This window comes from Aristolochia californica, unplaced genomic scaffold (assembly GCF_029961685.1).
Source record: "Aristolochia californica isolate CCGP_79_NKW_82.1479 unplaced genomic scaffold, dmAriCali1.0.hap1 SCAF_10, whole genome shotgun sequence".
NCBI lineage: Eukaryota > Viridiplantae > Streptophyta > Magnoliopsida > Piperales > Aristolochiaceae > Aristolochia > Aristolochia californica.
Genome location: NW_027181771.1, coordinates 34,254,201 through 34,271,158, shown reverse-complemented (window position 1 = coordinate 34,271,158; position 16,958 = coordinate 34,254,201). Strand labels below are relative to the sequence as shown.

Sequence of the window (16,958 nt, the reverse complement as noted above, 5' to 3'; positions counted from 1 at the left end):
GTCCATGAAAGCTTTCATTCATGGGGAGTAATCTTGTTACATTATATTTGGACCTTTCATATATCATAAGGTTCAATTCTAAATATAACTATAGAGACCACGATTTTACGTACATGGGTAAATATATCGAATTCTATGATGAGCATGAGAATCTGAAGACTTCTTCTTGGAAATCTCTTATGACAGAAAAATTATTCCAAATTGATTATTGGGAAGATTTTCTAGATATTAACTGAAGTGAGATTTTTTTCACTAACAAAAAGACATCTAGATGAGATACCTTGGCAAGATATCGTGAATCTTATACCCAAATTTGTGTTTTTAGTAATAACTCTATGAAGCCAAAGTGCAGATTTGATGTTAATTGAAGAATAATTAAGAAATGCCACCCTAGGCTCCTTATCCCATCTTGGTTTCTAAAGATTACTGGAAGCTTTTAATAACACTCAGTAAATTTGCCCAGAAATGCTTATAAATGAAAACCACATACCTAAGGTATTTCTGTTCAATGTTATAACCTCTGGTTGTTAGATCTTCTGAAATAAGAACTTGCCAGACGACATATTGATGAATGAGCAGTTTCAGCCCTAATCAGCAATGAATGTGACTTTATGAAGCAACCACTCACTCTCGTCCTGCCCACTTTGTTACGATATGTTAAAATGTATATTAAATATAATTTATATTCATAATTGTTGTATAATTTGGGATATGTATATAGGGTTATTTGATTAGGCTTAATGGGATGAGGGGGTATTGTCTTGGGCCCATGGGCCATTTTGTAACAAGAAAACCTAAAGGATAAATACTTAATGAAAGGGGGAAAATCCCCAACGGAAACAATTTTGGATTGATCTTCGTGTGTTTCGTTTTGCCGTGAAACCAGAGAGCTTCGCTCTCTCTTGTGGATGTTTGAACTGTTCCATCAGTCCCTTGATCTTGTTTTGCCACACTTCTGTCCATAATTAGGTTGTTGAGTCTAATTAAAATGATGGCAAAGGGAAGTTTTAATCACGAAGCAGTAGTCTTCCAGTTCCAGTTCTTCTTTTCCATTCCATCATGGCATCGTTGGACCAGCCTCCTCCTTTCCCAGCTCGAGTTCGATCTCTCTTGAAAATTCTTGAAAAAAAGGAACCCAAAAACAAAGCAGTAATGTCTCTTAAAATTCTACTTTTGATTTCGTAGATGATTTTGTTATTCAAGCTGAGAGAAGAATTCATATTTCAGAAGCCAGAAAAAATCAGATTCTGAAACCATTTTGGAAAACCAAAAAATAAATAAATAAAGGGCATGTTAGTGCACTAGGCAAAGTGACTCCAAAAAGGTTAGTGCACTATGTAAGTGGAGAGTGAAAGTGAATTATATAGGTAATTCACTTTCACTCGTTTAAGTGAAAAAACGAGTGAAAGTGAATTCACTCCATGAGACTCCTATTTTCCTCTTTCTTCTTCTAGTTCGTCTTGTCATTCCTACAAACTTTATCAATCTCTCTTTGTTTCTCTCGTGGGAGCGGAGACTGCGAGCTTCCCTATCGACAGTCTCTCTTTCTCGATGCTCACCGACACCTAGTTCTGAGCTTCAATGCCCGCCAACGCCTTCTTCCAAGCTTCGACGCCTTCCTCCGGTCCCTATTCCCTCCCCCCCCCCCCCCCCCCCCCCCCCCCTATCTTCCTCAACGACATCGACCTCCACAATAATCAACTCTCTGAGGTCCTAATTGGGTTTTCTCTACCGCTGGTAAAAAACCAAGGGCTTGTTGTTCACGGCAATCGTGGGGATTAGATTGGGGCCCGCTGATAGTTTGATCCCGGGGAATTCCAAATCATTAGAGTTAAAAGAGTCTTCTGAAAAAAATGGGTAATTAGTGTGGACTGGACACTAAAAAAGTGTGGGATTTTTTTTTACTTTGGACATTGGGGGGGTAGAAAAGGCATAGAAAAAGCTTTGACTCCTGCAACCGGGTTTCTCCACTCATATTATTTAAGCTTTTGACTTGGAAAAAAAAAATGTAAAAAAAACCGAGTTGAGTAGACATTCCGGTTTTTGGCTGCCGGGCCCGGCTGTTGGAAATTTGTGAAATGACAGAATTAAGAGAGTAGATTAATAATAATGAAAGGGTGATTGGGTCAATTAAAGAAGGTAAAAAACACACATAATAAGACATGGCTGCATGATGAGGCGAAGGGCTTTGTAAGTGGAGGTGGACTCTCACTCTTTCACGTCGACCCCATTCTTGTCCCCTTCTGTGACCCACCTATTTGCCACGTGCTCAACCACTCCCACGTCGGCAGTAGTAGGTCCCACCCGAGATCACGCCTCATGACACGTCTTTTGACTATTCATCATGTAAACTTGGCAAAAGTAAAACTCTATCATTTCTGCATCATGCCTCGCATGCCTCCCACTGCTTTGACCTTATTCGTAGTGATGTTTGGGAAATTGCTCCCGTTATCTCGCATGCACACATTAAGTATTTTGTCACCTTTATTGATGACTTTAATCGATTTACCTGGGTCTACTTCCTACGAGCTAAGTCTGACGTTTTTGTCATTTTTAAGAGGTTTCTTGCACTCATTGAAACCCAGTTCTTCGCTCACCTTAAAGTACTCCGCTCTGACTCTGGAGGAGAGTACATGTCGGCAGAATTCCAAGAATTTCTTCGAAACAAAGGCATTATCTCTCAACGTTCTTGTCCTTCGACTCCCCAACAAAATGGTGTTGCTGAGTGCAAAAATCGTCACCTTCTTGATATGGTCCGCACCCTTCTCATTGAATCATCCGTTCCTCCTAGGTTTTGGTGTGAAGCTCTCTCTACCTCTGTCCATTTAATTAACAGCCTGCCCTCGCATGTTTTGCATCATGTCTCTCCCTATGTTAAATTATTCGGTTATTCTCCGTCCTACACAAATCTTCAGACGTTCGGTTGTGTTTGTTTTGTGCATTTACCTGATCATGAATGACATAAACTTACAACTCAATCAGTTATGTGTGCTTTTCTTGGGTATGCCAGTTCTCAAAAGGGCTATGTTTGCTATGATCCTCAGGCGTGTCGAGTCCGTGTTTCTTGGAATGTGATCTTCTTTGAAAACCAATATTTCTTTCCCTCTCAAGTTACACTTTCGTCTACCTCTTTGTCTAATTTGCCGAGCTTTGATGAGCCTCAACCCACTGCTTCGCTGCCCTCTTCTCCTTCTCACCTAGCGCTTGCTCCTGATCCTCCCTCTGCTCCTGCTCTCCTCCATCTTCGTAGATCCACACGTAGTTCTCACCCTCCTGACCGGTATGGTTTTCCCTCCCCTGTATCTCTGGTGGCTACTTTGTCTTCTATTTCCATTCCTTCTGGATATAAATAGGCTATAGCCCATGCATGTTGGCAAAAGGCCGTCCAAACTTAACTACAAGCGCTAGAGGAGAATCACACCTGTGACATTGTGGCTTGCCCTCCCACTATTCGGCCTCTTGGAAGTAAGTGGGTCTTCTCTGTCAAACTGCGTTCAGATGGATCGTTGGATCGGTACAAAGCCCGCCTTGTGGCCCTGGGGAACAGGCAGGAATATGGGATTGATTATGAGGAAACTTTTGCCCCAGTTGCCAAGATGACCACAGTCCGTACTATCTTAGCCATTGCAGCCTCTCAATCTTGGCCATTGAATCAGATGGATGTGAAGAATGCCTTTCTCCACGGTGATCTGCTGGCAGATGTCTATATGAAGCTTCCCTCGGGTATGTCTACATCCTCTCCTAATCACGTCTGCAAGCTACGACGTCCTTTGTATGGGCTTAAACAAGCCCCCCGGGTTTGGTTTGAGAAATTTCGTAGCACCCTTATCCTCCACCGGTTTACCCAGAGTCAGTATGATTCCTCCCTCTTTTATCATAAGTCTGTTGCAGGCATGGTCATTCTCTTGGTTTATGTGGATGACATCATCATTACTGGCACTGACTCTGGACTGATTACCACGCTTCATACGATGTTGCATGCCACTTTTCATATGAATGATCTTGGATGCCTATCCCACTTCTTAGGGCTAGAGGTCCATCACACACTCAAAGGTATTTTCTTAAACCAACATAAGTATATTCAAGATCTTATGGAGGACACACTCGCTGGGTTGGAGGACACATCTTCGGTGGCTACCCCTATGGAGGTCAATGTCAAATATCGGAAAGATGAAGGAACTCTCCTTGATGATCCGACTATCTATCGACGACTAGTCGGGAGTCTCATCTACTTGACTACTACTCGCCTGGACATTTCCTATGTTGTTCATAAAGTGAGTCAGTTTATGGCATCTCCTCGACACCTTCATCTTGCGGCCCGTTCACCAAAGCATTTTCTCAATCTCGACATAATTTTTTGGTTGGCAAATTGTTGCTGGTTGACTCACCATCATCAATTTGAGGGGGGGATGTTACGATATGTTAAAATATATATTAAATGTAATTTATATTCATAATTGTTGTATAATTTGGGATATGTATATAGGGTTATTTGATTAGGCTTAATGGGATGAGGGGGTATTGTCTTGGGCCCATGGGCCATTTTGTAACAGGAAAACCTAAAGGATAAATACTTAATGAAAGGGGGAAAATCCCCAACGGAAACAATTTTGGATTGATTTTCGTGTGTTTCGTTTCGCCGTGAAACCAGAGAGCTTCGCTCTCTCTTGTGGATGTTTGGACTGTTCCGTCAGTTCCTTGATCTTGTTTTGCCACACTTCTGTCCTTAATTAGGTTGCTGCATCTAATTAAAACGATGGCAAAGGGAAGTTTTAATCACGAAGCAGTAGTCTTCCACTTCCAGTTCTTGTTTTCCATTCCGTCATGGCATCGTTGGACCAGCCTCCTCCTTTCCCAGCTCGAGTTCGATCTCTCTTGAAAATTCTTGAAAAAAAGGAACCCAAAAACAAAGCAGTAATGTCTCTTAAAATTCTACTTTTGATTTCGTAGATGATTTTGTTATTCAAGTTGAGAGAAGAATTCATATTTCAAAAGCCAGAAAAAATCAGATTCCGAAACCATTTTGGAAAACCAAAAAATAAATAAATAAAGGGCATGTTAGTGCACTAGGCAAAGCGACTCCAAAAAGGTTAGTGCACTACGTAAGTGGAGAGTGAAAGTGAATTATATAGGTAATTCACTTTCACTCGTTTAAGTGAAAAAATGAGTGAAAGTGAATTCACTCCATGAGACTCCTCTTTTCCTCTTTCTTCTTCTAGTTCGTCTTATCATTCCTACAAGCTTTATCAATCTCTCTTTGTTCCTCTCGTGGGAGCGGAGACTGCGAGCTTCCCTATCGACAGTCTCTCTCTCTCGATGCTCGCCGACACCTAGTAACTCTTTGAGGTCCCAAATTGGGTTTCCTCTACCGCTTGTAAAAAACCAAGGGCTTTCATGGCAATCGTGGGGATTAGATTGGGGCCCGCTGATAGTTTGATCCCGGGGAATTCCAAATCATTAGAGTTAAAAGAGTCTTCTGAAAAAAATGGGTAATTAGTGTGGACTGGACACTAAAAACAGTGTGGGATTTTTTTTTACTTTGGACATTGGGGGGGTAGAAAAGGAATAGAAAAAGCTTTGACTCTTGCTACCGGGTTTCTCCACTCATATTATTTAAGCTTTTGACTTGGAAAAAAAATATGTAAAAAAAACCGAGTTGAGGAGACAATTAAAGAAGGTAAAAAACACACATAATAAGACATGGCTGCATGGTGAGGCGAAGGGCTTTGTAGGTGGAGGTGGACTCTCACTCTTTCACGTCGACCCCATTCTTGTCCCCATCTGTGACCCACCTATTTGCTACATGCTCAACCACTCCCACGTCGGCAGTGGCGGGTCCCACCCGAGATCACGCCTCCCACCAAATTACCTTAATTTTGCCTTCCCACCCCTCTCATGCAGAACCCACTCTCCTCCGCGCGTGCTTCGAGTAGGGGATGGTTGCGGAGGAAGGCAAAATTATGCAACTAATGAGGGATTATTGAGGACTTATTTTTATTGTAGAGGCGAAATGTGTTGTGGGTTGTTTCACTTCCAGTTTGATTTATTTTATTTTATTAAAAATTAATATTTTAAATAATGAAAATTAATTAATATATTTAAAATAAATATTTTATTAATGGATTTTAATGGAAATACTCATATTATTTTATTAATAAAATACCATATTTATTTATTTATTAAATTCATGTCTTTAAATATTATATTAATTTACTAATTTAAGAGTGATAATTAAGATATCGTAAAAGTAAGAATTTGATCAAGTATCTAGAGTAAATATTTTTGTTTAAGTATTCAATTTTTTAAATTAATTAAATTAATATTTGTATTTTACTATGTAATTATTTTATTAATTTAGACTAAACAAAAATCTATCTTATTTTATTAATAAAATAGGGTGGAGCATTCACGTCTCTTCCTCTTGGCTCAAATTCATCCATACACCTCTCTCTCCATAAAGCTCGAATTCCTCTTTTTCTCCTTCCTTTGAGAAATTTTGTGTTTATGTCTTCTCCATGGAAATCATCATTTTCAAAACACGAACCCTTGAAATGAATCTTATTAGATTCCAAGAGGAATTAACTCCCCTATCAACAAATGAATTACCAAACTCATCAAGAAATGTTGTCAGTTCCCAAAAGTCTGTAGTACTCTTCACATGATCAATTATGATCAAACAAAATATCTAGTTTGTGTATCATAAATACTCACCCGTTGGTTGGTTAAATGATTGAAACATATGCACACATATATCAGTGGTCCTATGACTATCAGTGCCCCGTTACATCTTCAACGAACTACCAACTCTACCTTTTGATTAATTGCAATTCTTCACGTTTTTTTTTATTCAGAATGTTCCCCCAACTCAACCGCAAATAATCGAGAAAAGTAGAAGCATCTCATACTCTATATCATCTCAAACAAAAAATTTTAGGAGCACAAAAACTACTCTAGGCTAGCGTCTTCTTCTAAATGTATCGAGTTCTTGGCATTCAAAATTATTTTAGGAATGCTTTTGCAGAGAATAAAGTTCCGAGAATCAAAATGACCCATCAAAATTACCGTTGCTTTGCCTATCGACCACGTCCATGAAAACTTTCGTTCATGGGGAGTAATCCTGTTACAATATATTTGGACCTTTCATATATCATAAGGTTCAATTCTAAATATAACTATAGAGACCACGGTTTTACATACATTGGTAAATATCTCGAATTCTATGATGAGCACCAGAATCTGAAGACTTCTTCTTGGAAATATCTTATGACAGAAAAAATATTCTAAATTGATTATTGGGAAGCTTTTCTTGATATTAATTGAAGTGAGATTTTTTTCACTAACAAAAAGACATCTAGATGAGAAACCTTGGCAAGATATCGTGAATCTTATACCACAATTTGTGTTTATAGTAATAACTCTATAAAGCCAAAGTGCAGATTTGATGTTAATAGGAGAATAATGAGAATATGTTGATCCATAAGATAAGGCACCGGCATTGTCAATTATTTGAAGTGGTACCACATTGTCAATTATTGGAAGTGGTACCACATTCATTGATTTGGGCTAATTAAGAAATGCCACCCTAGGTTTCTTATCCCATATACCCGAGGCTCCTTATCCCATCTTGGTTTCTAAAGCTTACTGGAAGCTTTTAATAACACTCAGTAAATCTGCCTGGAAATGCATATAAATTAAAACCACATACCTAGGGTATTTCTGCTCAATGTTATAACCTATGTTTGTTAGATCTTCTCAATAAGAACTTGCTAGTCGACATATTGATGAATGAGCAGTTTCAGCCCTAATCAGCAATGAATGTGGCTTTATGAAGCAACCTCTCACTCTAATCCTAGCCACCTCTCTCCTTAATTAGGTTGTTGTGTCTAATTAAAGACGATGACAGGGATGTTTTAAGCACGAAGCAGCAGTCTTCCAGTTCCAATTCTTGTTTTCCATTTTGTCATGGCATCGTTGGATCAGCTTCCTCCTTTCCCAGCTCGAGTTCGATCTCTCTTGAAAATTCATGAAAAAAGGAACCCAAAAACAAAGCAGAATTAAATAGTAATGTCTCTTAAAATTCTCTTAAAAAATAAAGGGCATGTGTAATTCACTTTCACTAGGGAAAGTGGATCCAACAACGTTAGTACATTGTGTAAGTGGAGAGTGAAAGTGAATTACAAAGGTAATTTAGTTTCACTCGTTCAAGAGAAAAAATTAGTGAAAATGAATTCACTCTATGAGACCAATGAATTCACTTTCACTCGACAATGAAACTCCTCTTTTTCTCTTTCTTCTTCTAGTTCGTCATGTCATTCCTCGTCTTTGTTTTCATTCCAATTCGACTTTTAATGTCTCCAACAACCGCCTCTCAGGGCCTAGATTGGGTTTCCTCTGCTGCAAGTAAAAAATGAGGGCTTGTTTGTTCTTGGCAATCGTGGGGATTAGATTGGGGAGCTGCCTTCTAAGTTTGGATGTCAGTTGCACTGTGGTATATATTTGGTTAAGTGTGACCGAGTAGAGGCGAAATGTGTTGTGGGTTGTTTCACCTCCAGATTGATTTTTATATTGAGCTCTTCGATTCAAGTTGAGATCAAAGTAAGTTGAAGGAAAATTTTGGATCTCCTTTCTTCTTTCTACATGCCTGAGAAAGGGGAAAAAAGTTGTTGCAAAGAGCAATTAGGTGCAGAGAAATTCATCTATGAGTTTCATCTTCTTTGCTATTACTATCGAGCCACTGAGTATTTTTTTCTTCTTTTTTGTTATTTTTCCATCAATATATAAGTTGTAAGTTCTAGGTTATAACCATTGTTATGATTCCAAAAGCTTTCAAATCAGTCTGTAATTATACTTTTTTTTATGGCAAGTATAAACTAATTTAGTTGGATTTTAAAGGAAATACTCATATTATTTTATTAATAAAATACCATATTTATTTATTTATTAAATTCATGTCTTGAAATATTATATTAAATTACTAATTTAAGAGTGATAATTAAGATATCATAAAAGTAAGAATTTGATCAAGTATCTAGAGTAAACATTTTTGTTTAAGTATTATATTTTTTAAATTAATTAAATTAATATTTTTATTTTACTATGTAATTATTTTATTAATTTAGACTAAACAAAAATCTATCTTATTTTATTAATAAAATAGGGTAGAGCATTCACGCCTCTTCCTCTTGGCTCAAATTCATCCATACACCTTTCTCCATAAAGATCGAATTCCTCTTTCTCTCCTTCCTTTGAGAAATCTTGTGTTTATGTCTTCTCCATAGAAATCAACATTTTCAAAACACGAACCCTTGAAATGAATCTTATTAGATTCTAAGAGGAATTAACTCCCCTATCAACAAATGAATTACCAAACTCATCAAGAAATTTTGCGAGATCCCAAAACTCTAGTGTAGTACTCTTCACATGATCAATTATGATCCAACAAAATATCTAATTTGTGTATCATAAATACTCACCCGTTGGTTGGTTAAATGATTGAAACTTATGCACACATATATCAGTGGTCCTATGAATATCAGTGCCCCGTTACATCTTCAACCAACTACCCACTCTACCTTTTGATTAATTACAATTCTTCACGTTTTTTTACCCAACATGACCGCAAATAATCCGGAAAAGTAGAACAAGCATCGCGTACGTACTCTATATCGTCGCCGACAAAATATCTACTCTAAGCTAGCGTCTTCCTTTAAATACACCGAGTTCTTGGCGTTCAAAATTATTTTAGGAACAGACTTGTCCAGTTCCAGTTCTATTATGGCATCCTTCGATCAGCCTCTCCTCGGCCAGCCAAAGAGGTCGATTCCTCTTTGCAGGGCCCTTCTATTTACCCTCTCTGTAGTATCTCTGCTATCCCTTGCAGCACTGGTAGCCATCCACCTCGCCTCCAGCAATCACTTCGCTGTATGTGCCAATGCTAAAATTCCATCTTCATGCCTTACCCTCGTATCCAGAGAAGTAGTGTCCGGAATCCTACCCATGAGCCAGATTCAGCTTCTCCAGATCTTGCTCAAGAGGTCTGTCTCTGGTGTGGCAACTGCCACCCAGGTGACCCATCGTCTCAATCTTATTCCAAGCAATGGCTTCTTCATCAAACAGCAGGCGGGCTTATCTGATTGCTTGCAATTGTTGGATCTATCTCGCGATCTCTTGGAGGATTCTTCCATGGCTCTGAGGTCGCTGAGTAAACGGAGCCACAGTGACGCGCATTCTTGGCTTAGCGCTGTTCTCACCAACTACGACACATGTCTGGATGGGCTTCAAGGGACAGCCAAGTCGATGATGAAGGCCCAAATCCAGAACTTGATGGCCTTGGCGAGCACGTCGCTGGCTATAGTCAATTCCTTTTCACCCCTGGATGCAGAAGATCAGTTGCTTGAGCCCTTGAACGGAGAGTACCCATTTTGGGTGACGAGCAGAGATAGAAAGCTTCTCGAATCCTCTGCAGATGCCATCCAGGCCGATGTTGTGGTGGCCAAGGACGGAAGTGGTAAATACAAGACCATCCAGGAGGCAGTCGACACGGCGCCTGATAAGAGCAAAACTCGTTATGTGATCCACGTGAAGAAGGGAACGTACAAAGAGCAGGTGCAGATACAGAAGAAGAAGAAGAACATAATGTTGGTGGGCGACGGCATGGACTCGACGATTATTACCGGTAGTCTCAATGTTGTTGACGGATCCACCACCTTCAATTCGGCCACCATTGGTAAGAATCTGATGATCAGTTTGCTTGTCAATCTGATTGAGCAAAAAATATACTCTTATGATCGATTAAGGAGTCTTGTTTTGTGGATGCAGCTGCTGTTGGGGAAGGATTCATGGCACAGGACCTATGGATCCAAAACACCGCCGGACCGGAGAAGCACCAGGCGGTGGCTCTTCGAGTAGGGGCAGACATGTCCGTCATAAACCGTTGCAAAATTGACGCCTACCAAGACACGCTCTACACTCATTCCCTCCGCCAATTCTACAGAAATTGCTCCATCACCGGCACGGTTGACTTTATCTTCGGCAATGCTGCCGTAGTTTTCCAAAAATGCAAGATTATCGCTCGGAAGCCCATGGACAACCAAAAGAACATGATTACTGCTCAAGGTCGAACTGATCCAAACCAGAACACCGGCACCTCGATCCAAAACTGCGACGTGATCCCCAGTGCAGATCTAATCCCTGTGAAGGGTAAGATCAAGTCCTACCTCGGCCGTCCATGGAAGGAATTTTCCAGAACCGTCTACATGCAGTCGTTCATCGACAATCACATAGACCCCTCAGGCTGGTCGCCATGGAAGGGGGATTTTGCACTGAAAACTCTCTACTATGGGGAGTACTCGAACAGAGGACCCGGTGCGGGAACCAGTAAGAGGGTGACATGGCCGGGTTATCACGTAATCACAGACCCCAAAGAAGCTAAAAAGTTCACAGTGAAGGAGTTGATTCAAGGAGATCAATGGTTGCCTTCTACTGGTGTATCTTATACGGAAGGGCTCTGAACTTGTATCCATTTGTTAATGGCGGTATCCTTAGCGTCACTAGCTCGTATTAAGAGACAAGATTGCAGTGGGTAATGAAGCTAAATAAACTGAAATAAGGAAAGGCTTCAACTTTTTATCGTTCTGCTTGTTCTTATTCTTATTTGTTAATTACTTCCCCTAAATTAACTAAAAATTCAATATATCACTAAAAATTCAACTCCACTCGCATCTTCTTTTTCCTCCACCGAAAATGATGGAGTTTGAAATCTCTTTTCATCCTATAGAGTTGAATGATCACAGAATTCCTACTTTCAGTTAAAAGCTGATAATGAACCCGTCTGAACATCTGCACTGGCTGTCTTTTTGAGCATCTCCTGGGTCCTTCACTACTTTATTTACAGTCTCTCTCACTTTCCAGAGTCTCAAATACTTTAAATACGTAAGGCTTTTGATTTACTTTCATCCAGGTTTACTTTCACCCAATTAATGGCACCATGCTCAAAATTAGATATATTAATCATTTATTTCTCGGTCAATGAAAAAGGAAAATTGAGGAACAATATAAAGAAATTTATCCTACATGCATATCTTGACAACTGATCTTTCACACTGCTTTAATTGATAAACTAAAATTTTTAAGAGTGCTTTAAGGTTTCCAAAGCTCACAAGAAGCTTTTGCAAAGATTAATTAAATATTACCCTGAATTTTATTGAACTAATCAAGATAATCAATTAATTTATTGAATTAATCAAGATAAACTAAATATTTGATTTAAGGATTCAAATTATTTCTTATTTGACTATAAATAGGCATGAAACCGTTTTAAAAAACCATCCCGATTAATTGAATAACTCACCCTCTCTTTTCATCCGTAAATTAAGATCTTGGGGGCAAAGCACAAAAATCTCTTTCCGTTTTTAATTTGTCATATTATGCACAATTTCATTTTCTCATAGTTTTCCCACATGATGTCAAAGCCAAAGTTTGCATTTTGACTTGATTAATTTTGTCTTTCTGTTATTTTTTGCATAATTTTTAAATTTTTATTTTTCTTGATTCCTATTGATTCATCTACAAAATATATTTTGAACATTTTGCTTCTTTTTTTTTATTAAAACCATTAGTAAATGGTTAAAAAGTTAGGAGTTGTCGTGTTGAGTTTTTTTGTACAGTTAGGAGTGATTTTCCTTCTCTCACCATTATGATGTGCAAGTTGGGTCTCTTGGTAAAGAACAACGAGATCCGCAACTTGAGGGGAGAAAAAGAAGAAGATGTGCAAGAAAGAGGTAACCAATAATGAAGATTTTTACGTGTTGTGGTAATCAACTTTTATGTGGCTAGCATATCCAAGTAAGGGGAAAACAAGATAAAGATTAAAAGCAAAATATGAACAAGAAAAACATGAGTCAAAGGAAGGCAATCAAAATTTCTTTCTCAAGCACACAAGTTTCTTGACTAAAATTATTTGCAAGTGAAGTTACAAACACCAACTTGAAGGGGAGAGTTAAGAGACATTCATGTGTATCAGCGTGGCATGGCTAGTAAATAGGGAGATCTTTTATAGAGATAATATAGAACTGTAATTATGCAAGTTAGTGTATGTCTTCTTAATGTCTTTTTTCTTTTGACACATATTGCCCTAAGGATATTGTAGTCATTATAAACACTTTCATACAACTATAAATATAGTGTCAAGGCATAGGGTAGAGCATTCACGCCTCTTCCTCTTGGCTCAAAATCGCCCATACACCTCTCTCCCTTTTCCTCTTCCTTCTCTCCCTTGGTTTCTTCTCTCCTCTCTCCAAAGAGCTAGAATTCTTCTTTCTCTCCTTCCTTTGAGAAATCTTGTGTTTGTCTTCTCCATAGAAATCAGCATTTTCAAAACACGGACCCTTGAAATGAATCTTATTAGATTCCAAGAGGAATTAACTCCCCTATCGACAATTGAATTACCAAACTCATCAAGAAATTTTTCCATTTCCCAAAAGTCTAGTGTAGTACTCTTCACATGATCAATTATGATCCAACAAAATATCTAGTTTGTGTATCATAAATACTCACCCGTTGGTTGGTTAAATGATTGAAACTTATGCACACATGTTGGAATATATGTCGGTGGTCCTATGAATATCAGTGCCCCGTTACATTTTCAACCAACTACCAACTCTACCTTTTGATTAATTGCACCTCTTCAAGTTTTTTTATTCAGAATGTTCCCCACTCGACCGCAAATAATCTAGAAAAGTAGAAGCATCACATACTCTATATCATCTCAAACAAAAAATCTTAGGAACACAAAAACTACTCTAGGCTAGCGTCTTCTTTTAAATGTACCGAGTTCCTGGCATTCAAAATTATTTCAAGAATGCTTTTGTAGGGAATAAAGTTTCGAGAATCAAATGACCCATTAAAATTATCATTGTTTTGCCTATTGACCACGTCCATGAAAGCTTTCGTTCATGGGGAGTAATCTTGTTACATTATATTTGGACCTTTCATATATCATAAGGTTCAATTCTACATATAACTATAGAGACCACGATTTTACGTACATGGGTAAATATATCGAATTCTATGATGAGCATGAGAATCTGAAGACTTCTTCTTGGAAATCTCTTATGACAGAAAAATTATTCCAAATTGATTATTGGGAAGATTTTCTTGATATTAACTGAAGTGAGATTTTTTTCACTAACAAAAAGACATCTAGATGAGATACCTTGGCAAGATATCGTGAATGTTATACCCAAATTTGTGTTTTTAGTAATAACTCTATGAAGCCAAAGTGCAGATTTGATGTGAATTGAAGAATAATGAGAAAATGTTGATCCAGAAGATAAGGCACCGACATTGTCAATTATTTGAAGGGAAAAGTAGAAGCATCACATACTCTATATCATCTCAAAAAAAAAATCTTAGGAATACAAAAACCACTCTAGGCTAGCGTCTTCTTTTAAATGTACCGAGTTCCTGGCGTTCAAAATTATTGTAGGAATGCTTTTGTAGGGAATAAAGTTTCGAGAATCAAATGACCCATTAAAATTATTGTTGCTTTGCCTATCGACCACGTCCATGAAAACTTTTGTTCATGGGGAGTAATCTTGTTACATTATATTTGGACCTTTCATATATCATAAGGTTCAATTCTAAATATAACTATAGAGACCATGGTCTTACATACATGGGTAAATATCTCGAATTCTATGATGACCACGAGAATCTGAAGACTTCTTCTTGGAAATCTCTTATGACAGAAAAATTATTCTAAATTGATTATTGGGAAGATTTTCTTGATATTAATTGAAGTGAGAATTTTTTCACTAACAAAAAGACATCTAGATGAGATACCTTGGCAAGATATCATGAATCTTTCACCACAATTTGTGTTTATAGTAATAACTCTATAAAGCCAAAGTGCAGATTTGATGTGAATTGAAGAATAATGAGAAAATGTTGATCCAGAAGATAAGGCACCGACATTGTCAATTATTTGAAGGGACAAAGAGGAAAAGTCTCTCGATGTTCGCCGACTCCTAGTTCTGAGCTTCGATGCCCGCCAACGCCTGGTTCCAAGCTTCGATGCCCGCCAACGCCTGGTTCCAAGCTTCGACGCTATCCCTTATCCCCCCCTCCCTTTCCCTCTTATCTAAGTTGTCATCTGTTCCTTCTCAACCTTTCCTCCAACCATCTCACCAGCCCTATCCTCAACGACATCGACCTCCACAATAATCAACTCATTGGTCCCATTCCACAGTAATTGAGTTTGCTCATCCGCCTTTCCTCTTTTAATGTCTCCAACACAACTGCCTCTCAGGACCTAGATTGGGTTTCCTCTGCCACTGGTAAAAAAAAAACAAGCGCTTGTTTGTTCATGGCAATTGTGTGGATTAGATCGGGGAGTTGCCTTCTAAGTTTGGATGTCAATTTCAATGTGGTATGGTTAAGTGTGACCGAGTGGGGGATGGTTGCGGAGGAAGGCAAAAGTACACAACTAATGCTGGATTATTGAGGATTTATTTTTATTGTAGAGGCGAAATGTGTTGTGGGTTGTTTCACCTCGAGATTGATTTTTTTTATTGAGCTCTTCGATTCAAGTAGAGATCAAAGTAAGCTGAATGAAAATTTTGGATCTCCTTTCTTCTTTCTACATGCCTAAGAAAGGGGGAAAAAGTTGTTGCAAAAAGCAATCAGGTGCAGAGAAATTCATCTATGGGTTTCATCTCCTTTGCTATTATTACCGAGCCACTGAATATTTTTTTCTTCTTTTTTTTTATTTTTCTATCAATATATAAGTTGTAAGTTATAAGTTATGATTCCAAAAACTTTCAAATCAGTCTGTAATTATACTTTTTTAATGGCAAGTATAAACTAATTTAGTTGGATTTTAGAGGAAATACGTATATTTTTTAATTAAAAATTAATATTTTAAATAATGAACTTTAATTAATATATTTAAATTAAATATTTTATTAATGGATTTTAATGGAAATACTCATATTATTTTATTAATAAAACATCATATTTATTTATTTATTAAATTCATGTCTTTAAATATTATATTAAATTGCTAAGTTAAGAGTGAGAATTAAAATATTGTAAAAGTAAGAATTTGAACAAGTATCTAGAGTAAATATTTTTTTTTTAAGTATTCTATTTTTTAAATTAATTAAATTAATAATTTTATTTTACTATGTAATTACTTTTATTAATTTAGACTAAACAAAAATCTATCTTATTTTATTAATAAAATAGGGTAGCATTCACGCCTATTCCTTTTGGCTCAAATTCATCCATACACCTCTCTTTTTTTTCCTCTTCCTTCTCTTCCTTGGTTTCTTCTCTCCTCTCTCCAAAAATCTAAAATTCTTCTTTCTCTCCTTCCTTTGAGAAATCTTGTATTTATGTCTTCTCCATAGAAATCAACATTTTCAAAACACGAACCCTTGAAATGAATCTTATTAGATTCCAAGAGGAATTAACTCCCCTATCAACAACTGAATTACCAAACTCATCAAGAAATTTTGCTAGTTCCCAAAAGTCTAGTGTAGTACTTTTTGTTGGAATTATGGTTTCAAATATATTATTTATAAAATAAAATTATCATGATATTAGAGGCATGAGGCCCACTTCTAAATGTTTTGTCATTGAATGTTCAATACAGGGAATAATGGCCAGCACATCCCCCTGTAGAGGTAGATTCATTGGGTGCATTGACTGGACACATCCCTTGGGCATAAGGAGATGTATCTCTCCTTAGGGGATGTATCTCTCCTAAGTAGATGTATCCTTATGAATAGTCATTAGTGCCACACCCTTTGGAAATCTATAAATTCTTCCATGGTCTTACAAGTGAGGTTAAGGCTATTTGCACACCTAATCTGGCTGAACGGGAGCAAACTTATCACTTGTAAACGAATTATCAAAGGTTATCTTGTGCACTTCAAGTTCTATTTATATTCTTCAAG

General features: G+C 37.7%; 1 protein-coding gene across 1 annotated transcript; it reads left to right on the top strand.

Moving 5' to 3' along the window:
- Positions 1-9,751: 9,751 nt before the first annotated feature.
- LOC137937916 (pectinesterase-like) lies at positions 9,752-11,632 on the top strand. Its single transcript, XM_068783080.1, has 2 exons — positions 9,752-10,726; positions 10,819-11,632. The coding sequence occupies exons 1-2, from the start codon at positions 9,775-9,777 to the stop codon at positions 11,508-11,510; spliced, it is 1,644 nt and encodes a 547-aa protein (XP_068639181.1). The 5' UTR covers positions 9,752-9,774; the 3' UTR covers positions 11,511-11,632.
- The last annotated feature ends 5,326 nt before the right edge of the window (positions 11,633-16,958 follow it).